Source organism: Pristis pectinata, chromosome 5 (assembly GCF_009764475.1).
Source record: "Pristis pectinata isolate sPriPec2 chromosome 5, sPriPec2.1.pri, whole genome shotgun sequence".
In the NCBI taxonomy this organism is placed as follows: Eukaryota; Metazoa; Chordata; class Chondrichthyes; order Rhinopristiformes; family Pristidae; genus Pristis; species Pristis pectinata.
Genome location: NC_067409.1, coordinates 72,879,964 through 72,896,064, shown reverse-complemented (window position 1 = coordinate 72,896,064; position 16,101 = coordinate 72,879,964). Strand labels below are relative to the sequence as shown.

The following is a 16,101-nucleotide window of genomic DNA, read 5'->3' as shown; positions in this document are numbered from 1 at the left end:
AGAAAGCTTGCAGGCTTTTGTTCAATTATTTGCATGAAAATTAACATCTTGTTGGCAACTAAAGATTCAAACCAGTGGCAGTGTGACCCCTGGAATTCCAACACTATCTTACATGGAGCATTTTTTCACTATTTTTTAATACAATGTTCTAAATTACTTTAAGGTGTGTTCCTTTGAAAATGCACTCAAACTGTTGGTTGAGGTATAACTTTGAAATTTGAAATTTGGAAGATGTAATATTTTGGACTTCTGGGTTGGTGTGACCTCAAACTGCAAGGGCTTGGTTTTACCCTGATAATGCTGAAAGTACCCACAAATTTCAGCTAGCTTACTGCTGGCATAACTAAGTGTCAAAGTGTTTGTGGGAGGGTTCATTGCTTTTATCCATACTCAACTCCATAGGCCATCAAATGGCCAATCATTCTCCTTTCTGATGGTAACACTAAGTATATTACCACCAATGACACACTAGCTATGACTAGTTAACTGGGCACAATACAGGATTTAAACAGTCGTCTGCATGGATCAATAACACGCCATTCAACTGCTGGCTTCAAATTGCACAAACTCACAGAAGCAAAATGCAAGTTATATTGTAGGATAACTTTTAGAAACAGTTCAAAAGTGAAATGCTGTAGATACCGAAGACTCCAACTAAAACAGAAATTGCAGGTTCTGCATTTCACTAGACACATCTTTTCCCATTTTTATCTCCTTTAAGCAAAATTATGGAACCATTTATCATGCAGAGTCATTCAACCACCTATACTGGTGGCACAGCGGTGCAGCCAGCATAGCTGCTACCTCACAGCTCCAATGATCTGTGTTCAATCCTGACCTCAGGGGCTGTCTGTGTGAAGTTTGGGGTTCTTCTGGGTGCTCCGGTTTTCTCCCACATCCCAAAGACATGTGGGTTACAGAGTAATATGTGGGATTGAGAGGAATGCTCTGAAGCTGGCATAGACTCAACGGACTGAGTGGCCTCCTCCTTTGTTGTAAGAAACTAGGAAAAATATGAGCTTAGTTTCATTCTCTTTAAAGTTTCTTCAAAAAGGCAAGTCATTCTCAACTAGAAAAGTAAGAAATAAAAGCTGATATATGGGGGAGAAAACAGCCCCCTTGTGCTGGGAAGAGAGGTTGCCATAACCCAATGATCATCTATTTCGGAAATTGTTACTGCGAGGATACAAGAAGGGCAGCTTATAAAACTGCATGTTCCCAGGATAGATTGTTGAGCTCTTCCACTTTTGGCAGCCCCAGATCTCATGTGTGGCTCCTTTTCAAAATGCAAAGCTTACGTGACACAACATTTTAGGAAAGCAAAAAGAAAAACGTAAACACAGGTAGACATACTGGCCATTTCAGTACAGAACCTTCTGGGTGTTGCCTTTCAAGTGCTCCAGCTCGGCAACAGTAGAAGTGCATAGATTGGGAAGGATAAATTAGCTGAGGAAGATGATTATTTGGAATATGATTAGATGAACTTACCAACTATATGAACACAACTGGCATTTATAAGGCTTCTCAGTGGAATGTGTGCGGGAATGCCGTCTCAGAGAACTGGCATCAATGGAGGCATACTGGCAGATTGTACATTTGAAGGGTTTCTCACCTTCGGAAATGAAAGAACAATATGATGTGAAACAATCTCAGTCAGACATTGAATGTATAATTGCTTCCAGTTTCTTCTCTGCAGCACTGATATGCTGTCTGCGCTTAACTTTAAGTGTAAAGACCTACTTCCCTGCTCCACATCAAACTGGAGAAGTAAATATTTAAAACCAGAATACCCAGCCATGACGTGCCAAACATGGGCAAAAAATAACTGTGCAGTGACTCAAGCACTGACTTTCGTTGTCTGAAACAGAAGCATCATGTTCATGGAAATTCAGTTTACTTATGTTGGACACTTTTAAAAATAGGAGATATAAAAGGCAGTGCTAAAAGCTAATCATTAAAAGTGACCAGCCAGGGCAGTTTATGAAGTGCAATCATTCTCCTCATGCAAGGAATTAAATTTCAAAATGAAGATTCCTGTAAATTTAATTTTCTCAATTTCCATGTCTAAAGTAAAGAAAATAATATTGGTCAGCTTTGTATAATTTGGAGACACAGTCCTGATGCAGAGTTTTGACCCGAAACGTGGACAATTCCTTTCCTCTCACAGATGCTGCTCGACCTGCTAAGTTCTTCCAGCAGATTGTTTGTTGAATAATTTAGAAATCTTCAGCCATCTCTTCTCCTTGAATACCTCCTTCCCAAAGCTCCCCAACCTACACTTAATGCTACATTGGAGACACAAGAGACTGTAGATGCTGGAAATCTGGAGTAACACACAAAGGAGTTGGAGGAACTCAGTGAGTCAGGCAGCATCTATGGAGGGAAATGGATAATCGACATTTCGGTTCGAGACCCTTCATCAGGGCCACATTATCCTCACCTGTATGAATTCTCATGTGCTGGATCAGAGAAGCTTTTAATCTGGTTTTGTAATCACAGTGCTGACAATGAAATGGTTTGATGCCAGTGTGTGTTCCCATGTGTCTCTGGAGCGCCAACTTGGAGGAGCATTTCCTGTGCACAAGGAAACAAACTTGTCACCTTTACAACATATCTCAATTCATGTTTCCTTTATGTTTCAAGTTTATAAGTAATTATCTAATAATAACTTTTTAATAGACCCTTACTGTATAGGATACGACAACAACAATTTGCAATCACAGTTTCTATACCAACACATCACAAGAAACTTAATACTGAAAAATGTTGATTCAAAAACCATTATAACAGATATTGCAGAATTTGTCATGCTAATCTTTCCACAGTCATATTTTCAATCAATTTTTATCTTAAGAGGGTCAATTCTCCAACCAAAGCTGCTTGATTCCAAACTCTTAGGAGTGCACATGGTGTCACCTCTATTCTTAGCCAGAATGGGGGTGAATATGCAATTTCTCCATCTATCACAGCTCCAGGTGATTGAATTAGATTATTAACAAGACCTATCCAAATATATCCTTATCAAATTTTGTTTGACAATGCTCCTGTAAAGCACATTAGTGTTAAAGCTGCAATATAAATTCAACTTGTTATAAAGTCATAAAGTTATACAGCATGGAAACAGGCAGCCTAATTCATCCATGCTGACCAAGATGTCTATCTGAGCTGGTCCCATTTGCCTGCATTTGGCCTTTATCTCTCTAAACCTTTTCTATCCATGTACCTGTCCAACTGTCATTTAAACATTGTATGTGTACCTGCCTCTACAGCTTCTGCTGGCAGCTAATTCCATATACTGAGATTGTTGACATCTCACACACAGCAACATGATAATCTCCAGATAATCCACTTGATGGATAATTATTTTCCAGGACACACAAAGAACTCTATTGCTCTTCCTCAAATCAGTACCCTGAGATCTATTACACTCACCTGATAGAGCTGGAAAGCCTCAGTTTAACGTCTCACCTGAAAGACAGCACCCTCACCCCATGAGCAGAGCACTGCGTGCAAGTCTACATTATGTGCCCAAGTCTGGAGCAGCACAAACTCAGATCTGACTCAAAGACAAAAATGAGTCGAGGCTGATGTTCTTTGTTCTAATATTAAACTGCAAACTGACTTCCAAATAAATGACCTCAGCCCTCAGATGTACTGGGTATGAGTAAACTACAAGTTTGATCCAAAACCAATACAGAGAGAAATCTCAAGAGGCTGAACTGCCTTGCCACAATTCTATAAAAATCAGTGAGTAAAAATACAGACCCATGGAAGTCTGACAAAGACCTATGTGCAATCATCACTTCCTGCAATTGCTCAGTAGTCCACCAGTGAGAAGGGAGTAAAGCAATTCAGTTACAATCAAAAGTTATAATTATATTCTTAAAATTATGAAAATATTTCTCATACACATCACACACAAGCAAAGTAGCAGAAAGGATAAAGAATTGCAAAAATACAGACTTTTCAAAGATCAACATAATGATCACTGCTTGAAGAAGTTTTATTTAATTCTGTTAAAGATATTGTTCTGACACGGCATATATTTGAAATACCCAGTGTATGGACTAAAATAGTCCCCACCTCCATTTTAAACACAAAATAAATCCATAAACAGAACAGCACAAAGGGGGCACGTTTACTTTTAGCTGTTAAACAACATACATCATTGAAACCTAACAGATCTGGCTTTAATTGTCACTTGTTGGCAGAAATTTAGGAAATGGTCAATTGTCCTTCTACTTGTACAAGGAGTAATGTGGGGAGAGGGCAGTGAAGAAAAACGGTGCAAAGCAAATGCACCAGTCAATGCTTAGAGTCACAGATATAGCATGGAAACAGGCCGTTTGGCCCAACTCGTCCATGCCAACTGTGTTGCCCAGCAAACTAGTCCCATCTTCCCACGTTTGGTCCACAGCTCTCTAAGCTTGCATTCAAAAATAGGCCACAGTACCCCTGGGTAGGGAAGAGTGCATCAGTCAGGGTTCATGTTGGTCTTAGGGTGTCAGGGTTTATCCTGGGCCTAGCACATTGATGCAATCACAAAGAAGGCAAGCCAGTGGCTCTAATTCTTTAGGAGTTTAAGGAGATTCAGTAAATCACCAAAGACTTCAAAAATTTCTACAGATATACGGTGAAGAGCATTCTGACTGGTTATATCACAGCCTGGTAGAGGCTCCAATGCACAGGATTGCAAGAGGCTGTGCAAGAGGCAATTCAGCCAGCTCCATCACAGGCACACCCTTCCCCACCATTGAGGATCTTCAAGAGGCAGTACTTCAAGAAGGCGGCATCCATCATTAAGGACTCCCACCATCCGGGACCTGCCCCCTTCTTGTTACTAACTTTGGGAAAGAAGTACAGGAGCCTGAAGACCCACGCTCAACAATCCATGAACACTTACCTTGTTATTCCTTTTTTTGCACTATTAATTTATTTTGTGATTTTTAGTAATTTTATGTCTTTGTACTATACTACTGCTGCAAAACAACATGTCATACCAGTCAGTGATAACAAATCTGATTCTGATTCTTTATCCTGAGACACCATCCACTGCTTTCAGACCTCCAAGAAGTAACAACCTCTCAGCATAGTCACCAACAACCTCTCTCAGAATCTTGGCTCTTTCAATGAGATTTTCTCTCATTATTCTAAACTCTGTTACCAATCTTACTTAATCCCCTCTGGAAGAGCAGCCCATTCATTCCAGGAATCAGTCTAGAGAATTAATTATTCCTCGGCAAAAAAAGCATCAAACCCTACACCATCTCAGCAAGACTTCATTACTGTACTCTGGCCTCCTGGCACTTGCAATCCCAATTGCTGTACCAGCATGTTTTCTGTGGCCGATGAAGCAACACATCCAGATCCTCCCTGCATTTATTAGTTTCTCATGGCTTAAAAAAAGTGTATTTCCATTGATTTTTTTCACCAATATTCCACAAAACATAGACTGTAACCATTGAATTATTGTCACAAGGAAACAGGCTGATGACTGATGACTGGACTGTTGCTGAGCTTGCCGGACGCATGCTCTTACCAGTCTGCTGCTAATACCAATGCATTCCAGGATGCAATCTTCCAGCTGCAGGCTGGGTTACAGGGGACCATAGAGGTCCTGCACTGCAGTGTCAGAATCATATGGCACAGAAAAAGGACATTCAGCCCATTGAGTCCATGCCAACCATCAAGCATTCATTTAACTAATCCCATTTTATTCTCCCCACATTCCCATATCTCTCTCCAGAGAATTGTATTGCTAACCTAGCAGATTTAAGCCATTTGCACTGATTGCCTGAGCCACTTCCTTACCAATATGCATTCCCAACCACTTTCAACTGTATAGAAACTGCATACATATTAACTCAACAAATTACAGACTTTTGGTAACTACTACTTGAGAGAAACCACTCTTTAGACGAAAATTCCTTGAGAGGTAAAAAGCAAATATGAACCTGAAAGACAATGTGGGAAAAGTGTCAACTTCTGTTAGATTATGAGAATTAAATACTTCCTCATAGTTCCTTAAGAGCTGTCAGGTGTACAAACCATTTATGGAAGTTTTGCATCTAGTCTTAGGAAGGAGATCTGCCCATTGGTAGAACTGAAACAATAACCTGCATTTTGTCTTTGGATTGTACTTACAAGATCTTTTGTTTTATTTACAATTAAATCTTTGTAGTATCATAAGAAATCTTTATCGTCTCAGATATCACATAGTTGTTAGATATTTAGGAGCTACAAAACTAAGTCAAATTAGATCTAGATTAATATTCCTAATAGAATAGATACATACATAAACAGTTATGGAGAGGGACTATACCTCATTCCAACAGTTGATGTTTCTTATAACATAAAAAAGAGAAAGATTCATCATTTCCAAATAAGCCTTCAATGGGACTCAATTGCTCTGGCACATCACTGATCTGCACAAGCTCTTTAAAGATAAGTTGCTAGCCCTATGTTGATTCAATTATGCACAAATAGCATTATTGGAATCCACTGTAACACATCAACAAACACAGTTTTATTCCTCCATGATTTTAATTTTATAAAGCACTTCAACAAATTTCAAATATTTAACTTTGTTTAACATTACTTCTTCCTGTCTTTGATATGAAGGTTTTGTCAGAGCACATGGGTGATTTACTTGCAGTAATCCGCCTCTGCTGCTACTACATTAGCCACATGAGAGCTTCCCAAAGCGATAATACAACTTAGGCTTAGTGCTTGAAGTGTGGGCTGGACGAAGGCAGTTACATATGGCTTAAATACCAGACTTTGTTACCTGAAGCACACTCAGTTTAAATATTTCTTCGATGACCATACATTAGCAGGGATGCTTGTTGAACAGTCTTAACGTTCCTGGTAAACTGACTCAGATCAACACTGCCTAGATTGCTGCTAACAGAAGCAAGGGCAAAGAGATTCCACTGAGACACTGAGCACTACAGATGTGCCCCCACATTTTAATGCTATCTTCCATCTGAAGGCAAAGCTTAGCACTTCAGCAGCTTTTAATTTTACTGTAAACTAAAGCCTCGGGCAAAGTGTGTGTGTGTGCAAAGCTGAGGGCGAGAAATGGGGATGAGATAAAATAGCTGTCCTTTGCTGCCCTCTATTGGAATGCACACAACAACTGAGGGAGCGACTGGCAAGAGCTGGTGATGTCAAGTGTCCTTTTTAAAGGTTAACACAGTTCCAGTGATTATTGCCTCCTGTTACATTATTCAAAGAAAAAGCAACAAGCAACCTATCACTGCAGCCAACATTATTAAGTCACTTCTAAGGGACAAACCCTTTGCACCTCTTCAAAGATGCAAGGGATTTTCCTTTACAGTTGCACTGGAGGCACAATGGGGATGAGACATGTAACTCACACAACAGATCAAGGGAGGGACATCCAGTACACTCTGGTCATTGCTGACTGAGCCACGTTGTGGAGGTGTGGTGACTGGGGAGGGGCAATATTTAGAGAACAACAGCAACAGCTTTAAGAGCCCCCTATATTTCCTGCTGTTATTGATTTATCTTGGTAAAAACCTGCAACCTCCCAGAATTCCTTTTTTTTTGCACTAATTATTTATTTTTGTAATTTATAGATTTTTAAGTCTTTGTACTGTACTGCTGCCACATAGCAACAAATTTCATGTCATATGTCAGTGATAATAAATCTGATTCTGAGTCTGAAATGGGAGGTACCATTCCCTTTCCCAATGGTGCCCAAGAAAAAGGTGAGAGAGTGCAGGATTACTGGCTTTGCTCAGTGGGGCAGCCTCTTCAGAGGACAAGTGGCCAGGCAGGACAAAATGTCTTTGGTGAAGATATTGGCAATGTCAATACAGCAGTATGCACAACAATGCCTTAAGCTACCACTGAAGTATCTCCTTCCATCTATATTCCCCTCCACAGAAGAAAATTAGATTCTTATTTATCTTCTGGAAATTTTGCCCAATCTCACACTTTTACTGAACAACCAATATCTTCACGTTGCAAATAGATCTTTTAATGGTGGCATACGTGCCATTATAGGCTGCAGTAAACCCTGCAAGCATGCTGACCCACAGATATGCTACGAAGCACAGCTGCTAATTTGATAGCAATAGCAGGACTTCAAACTTGACAATAACTTCATTGTTATAACTTTACCCACAGAACACAAGTAGCATTTTGCCCTTTGGAAAGTCATGTAAAGGATGTGACTTGTTTTATCTGGTGAAAAGTGTTCTGAGGAATGCCCTGCTGGTAGCCAGAACTGCTTCTTTCCTATGTACCTGCATAATAACAACTGACTACCACAGTGCATCAGAATGTGATTTTCTCCATTTTGAAAACATATCATAAATGCTCCTTGAAAATTATTGGCACAGATTTTCTAGAGATGAGCCTTCTGCTCTCACCATCAATTTGCAAACCAACACCCACTGACTTTGTGCAAAACCCCCACCTTCATCATCATGGCTCCACCGTTTTAGACACATAAATTCCACTGTGGGGGTGGAGGACAGTGAGGGTAAAGGGGAAGGAAAAGGAATGGGGAAGCTGAGGGGGAAAGGAGTGGAGTAGAGAATATTCCTTGCCCAAAGACTAAAAGTCAATTGAGCTACACCCCTGGCTTAGCCAGCTGTCAAAATCTTTAAATATTTCTGGGTGTGTGTGAGCTATTTCTCACCTGTTAATATATTGCATTAAAATCCACCTCCATTGATTCCTTTTCTTTAGTCCTAATCATTCATTCAATTATCATTCCTGTGGGATATTTTATACATTAAAGCCTCAACATAAATACCCTAATACAAAAGCAAAATACTGCAGAGGCTGGAAATCTGCAATAAAAACAGAAAATGATGGAATTACTCAGGAAATTAGCCAGCATATAAGGAGAGAGAAACAGAGTAAACATTTTCGGTCAATGAACTTCGCTTCTTTCCCCAAAGGGACTGTTCTTCCACTCTGGACCACTCTTCCACATCTACCAACACCCACTCCATTTCTCATGGCATATACCAATGCAAGAGATGCAAAACTTGCCTTTTCACACTCTCCCTTTCCTATTTCCCAAATACCCCTTCTTGGTGAAGCAGTTTACTTGTATTTCCTCCAATTTAGTAGACTGCATTTAGTGCTCACGATATGCTCCTCACCATATTAGAACATTAAATACTTATGGCACAATAGCCCATTTAGCCATCATGTCTGTACCATTTGAGAAAAAAAAGTCTAAAACAACCTTCCAGCTTTAGGTCCATATCCCTGCAGGTCATGGCTCATTAATTACACATCCAAATACTGATTACATGTGTGTAGGATACCTGCCTCTACCACCCTTGCCGTCAGTAGATTCCACATTCTGGTTGAAACATTCTCTCTCATCACCGCTCTAATCCTATTATTTTAAACCTATTTTGCCCTGCTTTTTGACCCTTCTACTAAGAGGAATAGGTCCTTCTAATTTAATCTACTTATGGCCCTCATTATTTTGTAACCACTCTCTGTCCTCAGTTCCAAAGAAACAATCCTAGTCATTTCATCATTCGTTATAACTACAATTTTCCAGTCTTGGCAACATCCCTGTAAATCCTCTCTGCATCTAATTGTAGCTTAACAAGTGTTGATGAAGTTCTTCACAAAGCACTGGAGGAACTCAGCAGGTCAGGCAGCATCTATGAAGGGAGATGTACAGCTAGCATTTGAGGTTGAGACCCTTCATTTGGTCTAGATGAAGAGTCTAGACCTGATACATTGACTGTCCATTTCCCTCCATAGATGCTGCCTGACCTGCTGAGTTCCTCCAGTGCTTTGTGTGTTGCTCCAGATTTCAGCATCTGCAGTTTCTTGTGTCTAGCATAACTTCCTTGCTCTTTTATTTTATACCTTGCCTAATAAAGGAAAATAAATCATTTGCCTTCTTTAATCAACTTATTAACCTGTCATGCTACCTTTAAGGTTTTGTGGACAGACGTTCCAAGGCTCCTCTGTTCCTCCACACCACTCAATATCGTCTCATTTATTGTATGTATACTTGTCTTGTGGCACCTTCCCACATGCATCATTTCATACTTTTCTGGGTTAAATTCCATTCCAATTACACCTTCTGTAGCCTTTCCTCCTCATTGCCAACTGCATGGCTAATTTCTGTATCATCTACAAATTTCTACATTCATGTCTTCTGCATTTAAGTCTAAATCATTCATCTATATTACAAAAAGCAAAAGACTGAGCAACGAGCCCTGTGGAACCGCACTGGTAACAGTCTTATTCATCAACCATTATCCTTTGTGATTTGGGCATAATGAGAGTCAAGCTCCTCCAGCTGACTACACTATCTGTCCACGCAATTGGGCTCTATACCATTAACTTATGTTGGAGAAACCAAAGGCAGATTGGGTGACCACTCTGCAGAACACCTCTGTTCAGTCCACAAGGGTGACTGTGAGCTTCCAGCTGCTCATCATCTCCTTACCTTTAGCTTCTTACACAGTTTTAACAAAGCTCAGTCAGCTCAAGGAATAGCACATCATCTTTCAACTTGGCATGTCATACCTTCAGACTCAACACCAAATTGAACAATTTCAGATAATTTCGAGATTTTAGACTTCCATCTCAGATTTACCGCATTGCTTTTACACCCCAGAAACAGGTTACATTATTTACTAGCTTTTACCATCCTCTTTTGGACGAACTGGGTTGTTCAATCTTTCCTCTCTCTACTGTATCAAATTTCAACCCCCTCCCCCCACCTTTTCTCTGTATTAGATGCTGCTTGACTAGATGAGTAGTTTTTAATTTATTGCATAAATAAAGCTGGTGGTCATGAATCTGAGAGCACATCTAGTATTCTAACAGCAAAAAAAGCTTAACATTAATTGCACAGGGATATACTTTATAAATGCACTTTTGAAGTAATATTTTCAGAAGGCCACATTTTCCTATACATTCATTAAACTATTAAACTCAGCTCCAAATTTGCACACAAAACGAGAAAAGTTCTGAATGATATTTCTGATCGTACCAACTCCATTTGAAAACAAGGTACTATATTTATTATGCATGGTGGCTGAAATAAGGAAGGAAGAGCTGAATTGGGATCAAGCCCAGCAGAAGCAGGCTGGCCTGGCTGTAGAAAGCAGCTGCCATCCATCAACACGACTTCAAACTGAACATTCATCTTGCACAGGTATGATCACCCAAAATTAACATGGGTAAATCATAATGGAATTGTTCCCTTTGAGTATATAAAGTACAATGTAATTTCTCCTGACCTGGTTCTAATTATTGGAATACTGTGTTTTGAGGATGAGTGCCAAGGATTTTATTGGTCTCTCAGGCTCTTTCTCTCATCTACTGGATTCAGGAGCTATCAACAGAAGAGGAGCAGATAATTGTTACTCAGTGAAAGGATATACATGAGGAAGACCCTTAAAATAGATCAGCGGGATGGATCCAGCTATACACAGGCAGTCCCCATGCCACTTCGGGGTTCTGTTCCTGAGGACTGCTGAAAATCTGAACCGTTCATAAGTTGGAAATGAACAACAGTGTGTGGGAAAGGATCACAGAAACAGCAGTGATGGGAGAGGGAGCAGGCTTGGGAAGAGTGGCTGCCAGCTGGCCTCTCTGACTCAGTGTGTGAGTGAGGGAGTCTGCTCAGCACTCCCAGCTTGGGCCGGCTCAACCCAGTCCCTGGTTGATGTGGCTTGGGAAGACCGGGGATGGGGAGAGCTGGCATGCAGAAATACCGTTTCCACCTGGCAGAAGATGCCTGCAGCCCCGCCTCAGCCAAAAAATCCATTGCCATCCATCCTGCCAGTCTCCCAAACATTTGTTCGTATGTACAGGATGTCCATAAGTCAGGCATGCATAACCTGTATTCCTAGCATTGAAATGGACAGAGGCTGGGTTTGATCACATTCCCAAAAAGATAAAGGCAATTTACAACTCTTTAGGTTTTTGTGTGTAATGCCACAAATATTTCTATGATATAAAGAGAGCTGGTTGAGAAGCACACAGAGATTTGGAAGATGACAAGGTAAACAGCTACCCCACATCACAGAATACTGCACCTCAGAGGTGATAGTTCTAAGAAGCCCAGACCACGGGAAAGTATCTGCCCAATGTTCAGCCTGTTCCAATGCTGAGTGGTTCAATTCAGAAAGACTGAGGTGGATCCCACTACACGACAACAAGTCACTCCCATAACTCATAAAATTAATATTAGCATAGAGTCTTTTATTGAATGACAGTAGCAAGAACATATATTTCCCCAAAACAACCTCTTTAAGTGTTCAGGTTTTGCAAGAAGTCCTATGATTGGGCTGTTTCTCATTTGAAACATAGCATATGGAAGCTATTAGTCAAGTTCCAGTGGAAGCTGAAACAATGAGTTCTTTATTAAATTCATAGGAACCCCACCTCTGACAAAAGAAAGTTAGCTCTAAAAGGTTCTATAGATCTTGATGTACCTACTATCCAACTCTATCACAAGTGCATGTACAAGCATGGCTCCCTATGTGACTGCCTTCAAAAGGAAGCAATTTTTGGAGAGGGAAAAATGGACTTCAATTTTGAAAAAGTGTCAGGGGGAATGCCATCTATGTGTGGGTGGGTAAAATAATAATAGCATATCATCAGCCTGTTTTACATCTTCAATGGAAGCAGGAATCAGAAGGGACATTAATAAGACTCCCAATTCATTAATGATTTTGTTAAACAACCTCATTTTGTTAATTGTATAAAACAAACTCCTGTTTTGTTAATGTTCGTGAAAAGTACCCTGTCTTTTTAACACACGGGTACAATATCAAGATTGTCCCCTTCTAGATTTTGATCTCATATTTTTCATTTTTTTCTTACAAGGCCAGAAGGAGGCCATTCAGCCCATGAAGTCTAAGCCAGCAAAAAAACAAACTCCTGGAGGTACTCAGTAGGTCAGGCAGCATCCGTGAAGCTGAAGGGATCATTGACTTTTTGGGTGGAGACGTTGACCATCCCTCTGTATCCACAGATGTTGCTTGACCAGCTGAGTTCCTCCAGCAGTTTATTTTTTTGCTCCAGATTCCAGCATCTGCAGTTTCCTGTGTCTCCAAATCTATGCCAGTTCTCAGAACAATCCCATCAGTCACATTCCCTCACTGACTTCCCTGCACCAATTTTCTCTCACACCAACTACCCCCAATTTTCCTACCACCCACCCACAAGGGGTAATTCACACTAGCTAATTAATCTACCAGCCAGCACATCTTTGTGGTGTGGGAGGAAACTGCACATGGGAGAAACCCATGTAGTAACAGGCAGAATGTACAAACCAAACATTTATGGCACTAGAGGTCAGGATGAAACCTGGGTCACTGGAGCTGTGAAGCAAGATGTGAGCTGAAGATGTCACTGTGCCATCCATTTTAAAAGAGCCATTTTAGAAGAGATTGATGGTAAAAATAATATTAAATATCCAAAAGTCGGAATCTGGACTCAGATGAATTTGACTAGAGTTAGGTTACCCTGCTCCACAGGACATAGGATTTACCTTACAACCAAATAACAGCAACAGACATTGCCATTGTAAAGTTTATATGAATGTGGGATTTAACTTGTGTGCTCCAGGCATCAACTGTCCATCCTCTCACTGTTAGTGAGGTGAATGATGCACGCCCATGTGATGCATATCAATGTGTAAGTAATTTAGTTTGAATATGACATGTATGGAGAAATAGCAAGCTGTCAAAGCCTAGAGGAGAACAGTTCAAAATATTATAGCATAACATTGCAAGAGGAAACAGAACCCAATACGAGAACATTGGATCAACTCAACACTACCAGGTCCAAATCTGAGATCCCAGTACTACTTTAATTGTGGTCTTGATGATGAAGCCTCCCCAAATTCTCACCCTTTAAAACATCTCATTCTTCTGCCCTTATACTGCCTTTTGCAGCTCAGTGTCAAATGTTGCTTGACAATGGTCCTCTGAAAAACCTTGGAAAGTTTTAGTGCATTAAATACGTTATATATATCCAAACTGTTGTACCTCCCAACATTGCCACAAGGCCAACAGACTCAATGGGTCAATGTCATTTTTTTTACACTGCAAACGATACATAAATACTGTGAGGAACAGCTAAGAACAACGAAAATATAACAAGTTCTTTAAAAAAGCAAAAAACTTAAAAGTAAAGCAACAGAAAACATTGCCCATGATATTTTACAAGCTTTGTGCATAGGATTTCTAAATCAGCAGAGCATGCTCGAGAATTTCCTGATGCTAGACTAGCAGATTTGCCGGACTATCCAATGTTATTCTATTAATCCTCCAAAACACATGCAATTCACTTCTTTAAAAAAAGATGTTACACAGTAATGTTTCTGTGAACCCGGTTAACTTTCAAGGAAGCGTGGCCAACAGTGCCAGGTGGGTTTAAAGAGAATGTGGGAACTGGGGCCCCAGTGAGCTGGCAGGGAACGTGGGAACTAGGTGCAGGGGGTGGGCAGAGAGTGTGGGAAACGGGGCCCTGGTGAGCGGGCAGGGAACGTGGGAAGTAGGTGCGGGGAGTGGGTGGGAACCAGGAAATTCTGATCAGCCCCTGGTGACTGGATAATAAAACGTAGCAAATATTATCCGGTGAACCAGATGCTAAACCATAAGGATTTCTGAATGGTTGGATAATGGATTACCACAGTAGCAATAGAGTCATACAGTATGAAACAGGCCATTCGGCCCACCACATCCACACTGACCAGTGGGCATCCAGCTGTATTAATTCCACTTTCCAGCATTTTGCCCATAACCTGCAGTATTTATTAATGCTGTGTCTCTGAAATATGCTTCTCATTGATGAATTATTGCAAATTCTTACCAAAAAGTAAGAATCTTGAAACAGCTTCTCAGCCACAACCTCAAAGACATACTGATAATCAAAGCAAGTGAGATGAAAGCACCCACTACTGTCACCTTACACCAAACTATATTTTAGTATGGAATTAAGTTAAATGGAAATATTAATAAAAAACAGTAAAACAATAAAGGGTAGAAGCATGAAATAGGCAGGGTATATTCTCCTCTTCCCTATTTGACAATGCATTAATAAACACCAAGTGAAGCATTTGGAGCATTTTAAAATACCTACTGAAATGATAGTTCCACAAACTATTATTTTGTGAGTGCAATTCAACATGTATTTCTGTTCTTTTTTAAACTTGATTATCATTTGTTTCCAATAAAATCTAACTAAGATACTATAATGTAAATATACCCCAATATAAAGCACATGACTGAATAAAAACAAATAACATTTCCATAGTTATTCCACCAATGGATAGTGAAACAAAAAGAATGGTTGCCACGCCACAGTTGGTACGATCTGGGCAGTGTTAGAAAGACGAGTTTTTAGAAGGGGTAGGGAAAAATGGTAGCTTTGGCTGTGGGAAGGAAAGCAGGGTCAATGGCAAAAGGTTGCAAAGAGTAAGGTTAAAGCAGACTGGGTTGGAATAAGGATCTTACAATTCATTAGGTTTCATTGTTGGAAATAGTGAGATTTTGTTTTATATATAGATAGTTGAGATTTGGGCCAGTTGGGAGTCCTTGGAAAGAGAGGATGGGAGGTCAGCAAAGAAGGTACAAGAGAAATATAGTCTCAAAATGCCAAAACTCCATGTAAGAGTTCTAGGAATTCATAAATGTTACCCTCATGTATATAATAAAGGGTCAACATTATTTAGTATTTCCTAATTTGCTGCATTATTACCTGGTACAAATGTTGCAGGCAAATTCTTTGCTTACTTTCTTTTTCTGAATTCGAGGCTCTTTCTCCTTGTGCCTTCTACTCAACGGACCATTTTCATTCACTCTCCTTTTTTCCTGAGTCTTCCGATGGACTTGTCTATAGTGTTTATTCTTCTGCCGCCTGCACTTGAATGTCCGTCCGCAAAGGTGGCAGAGAATTGACCTTGCCTCCTTGTGCTTTGCCAGATGTTCATTTAGTTCAACTCTGACAAAGAAGATAATAGCTCCCTCTTACACAGCAAACAAAAGTAGTTCATGCAGCCTTAATCAAAGAAAACCCCAATTCTGCCTCACCCCTTCCCCTCACCTCTTTATATTGGCCATATCT

The 16,101-nt window shown here is 40.2% G+C and overlaps 1 protein-coding gene across 2 annotated transcripts in view; it reads right to left on the bottom strand.

Moving 5' to 3' along the window:
- The window catches only part of si:dkey-154p10.3 (zinc finger protein ZFP2), a 30,833-nt gene that overhangs the window by 3,095 nt on the left and 11,637 nt on the right, over nucleotides 1-16,101 (bottom strand). For both annotated transcript variants that reach the window (XM_052016729.1, XM_052016728.1), the window contains exons 4-6: nucleotides 15,736-15,978; nucleotides 2,441-2,574; nucleotides 1,489-1,612 (exon numbers count right to left, since the gene is read on the bottom strand). In XM_052016729.1, coding sequence (XP_051872689.1) covers nucleotides 1,489-1,612; nucleotides 2,441-2,574; nucleotides 15,736-15,978 — 501 coding nt within the window. The remainder of the gene's footprint in view (nucleotides 1-1,488; nucleotides 1,613-2,440; nucleotides 2,575-15,735; nucleotides 15,979-16,101) is intronic.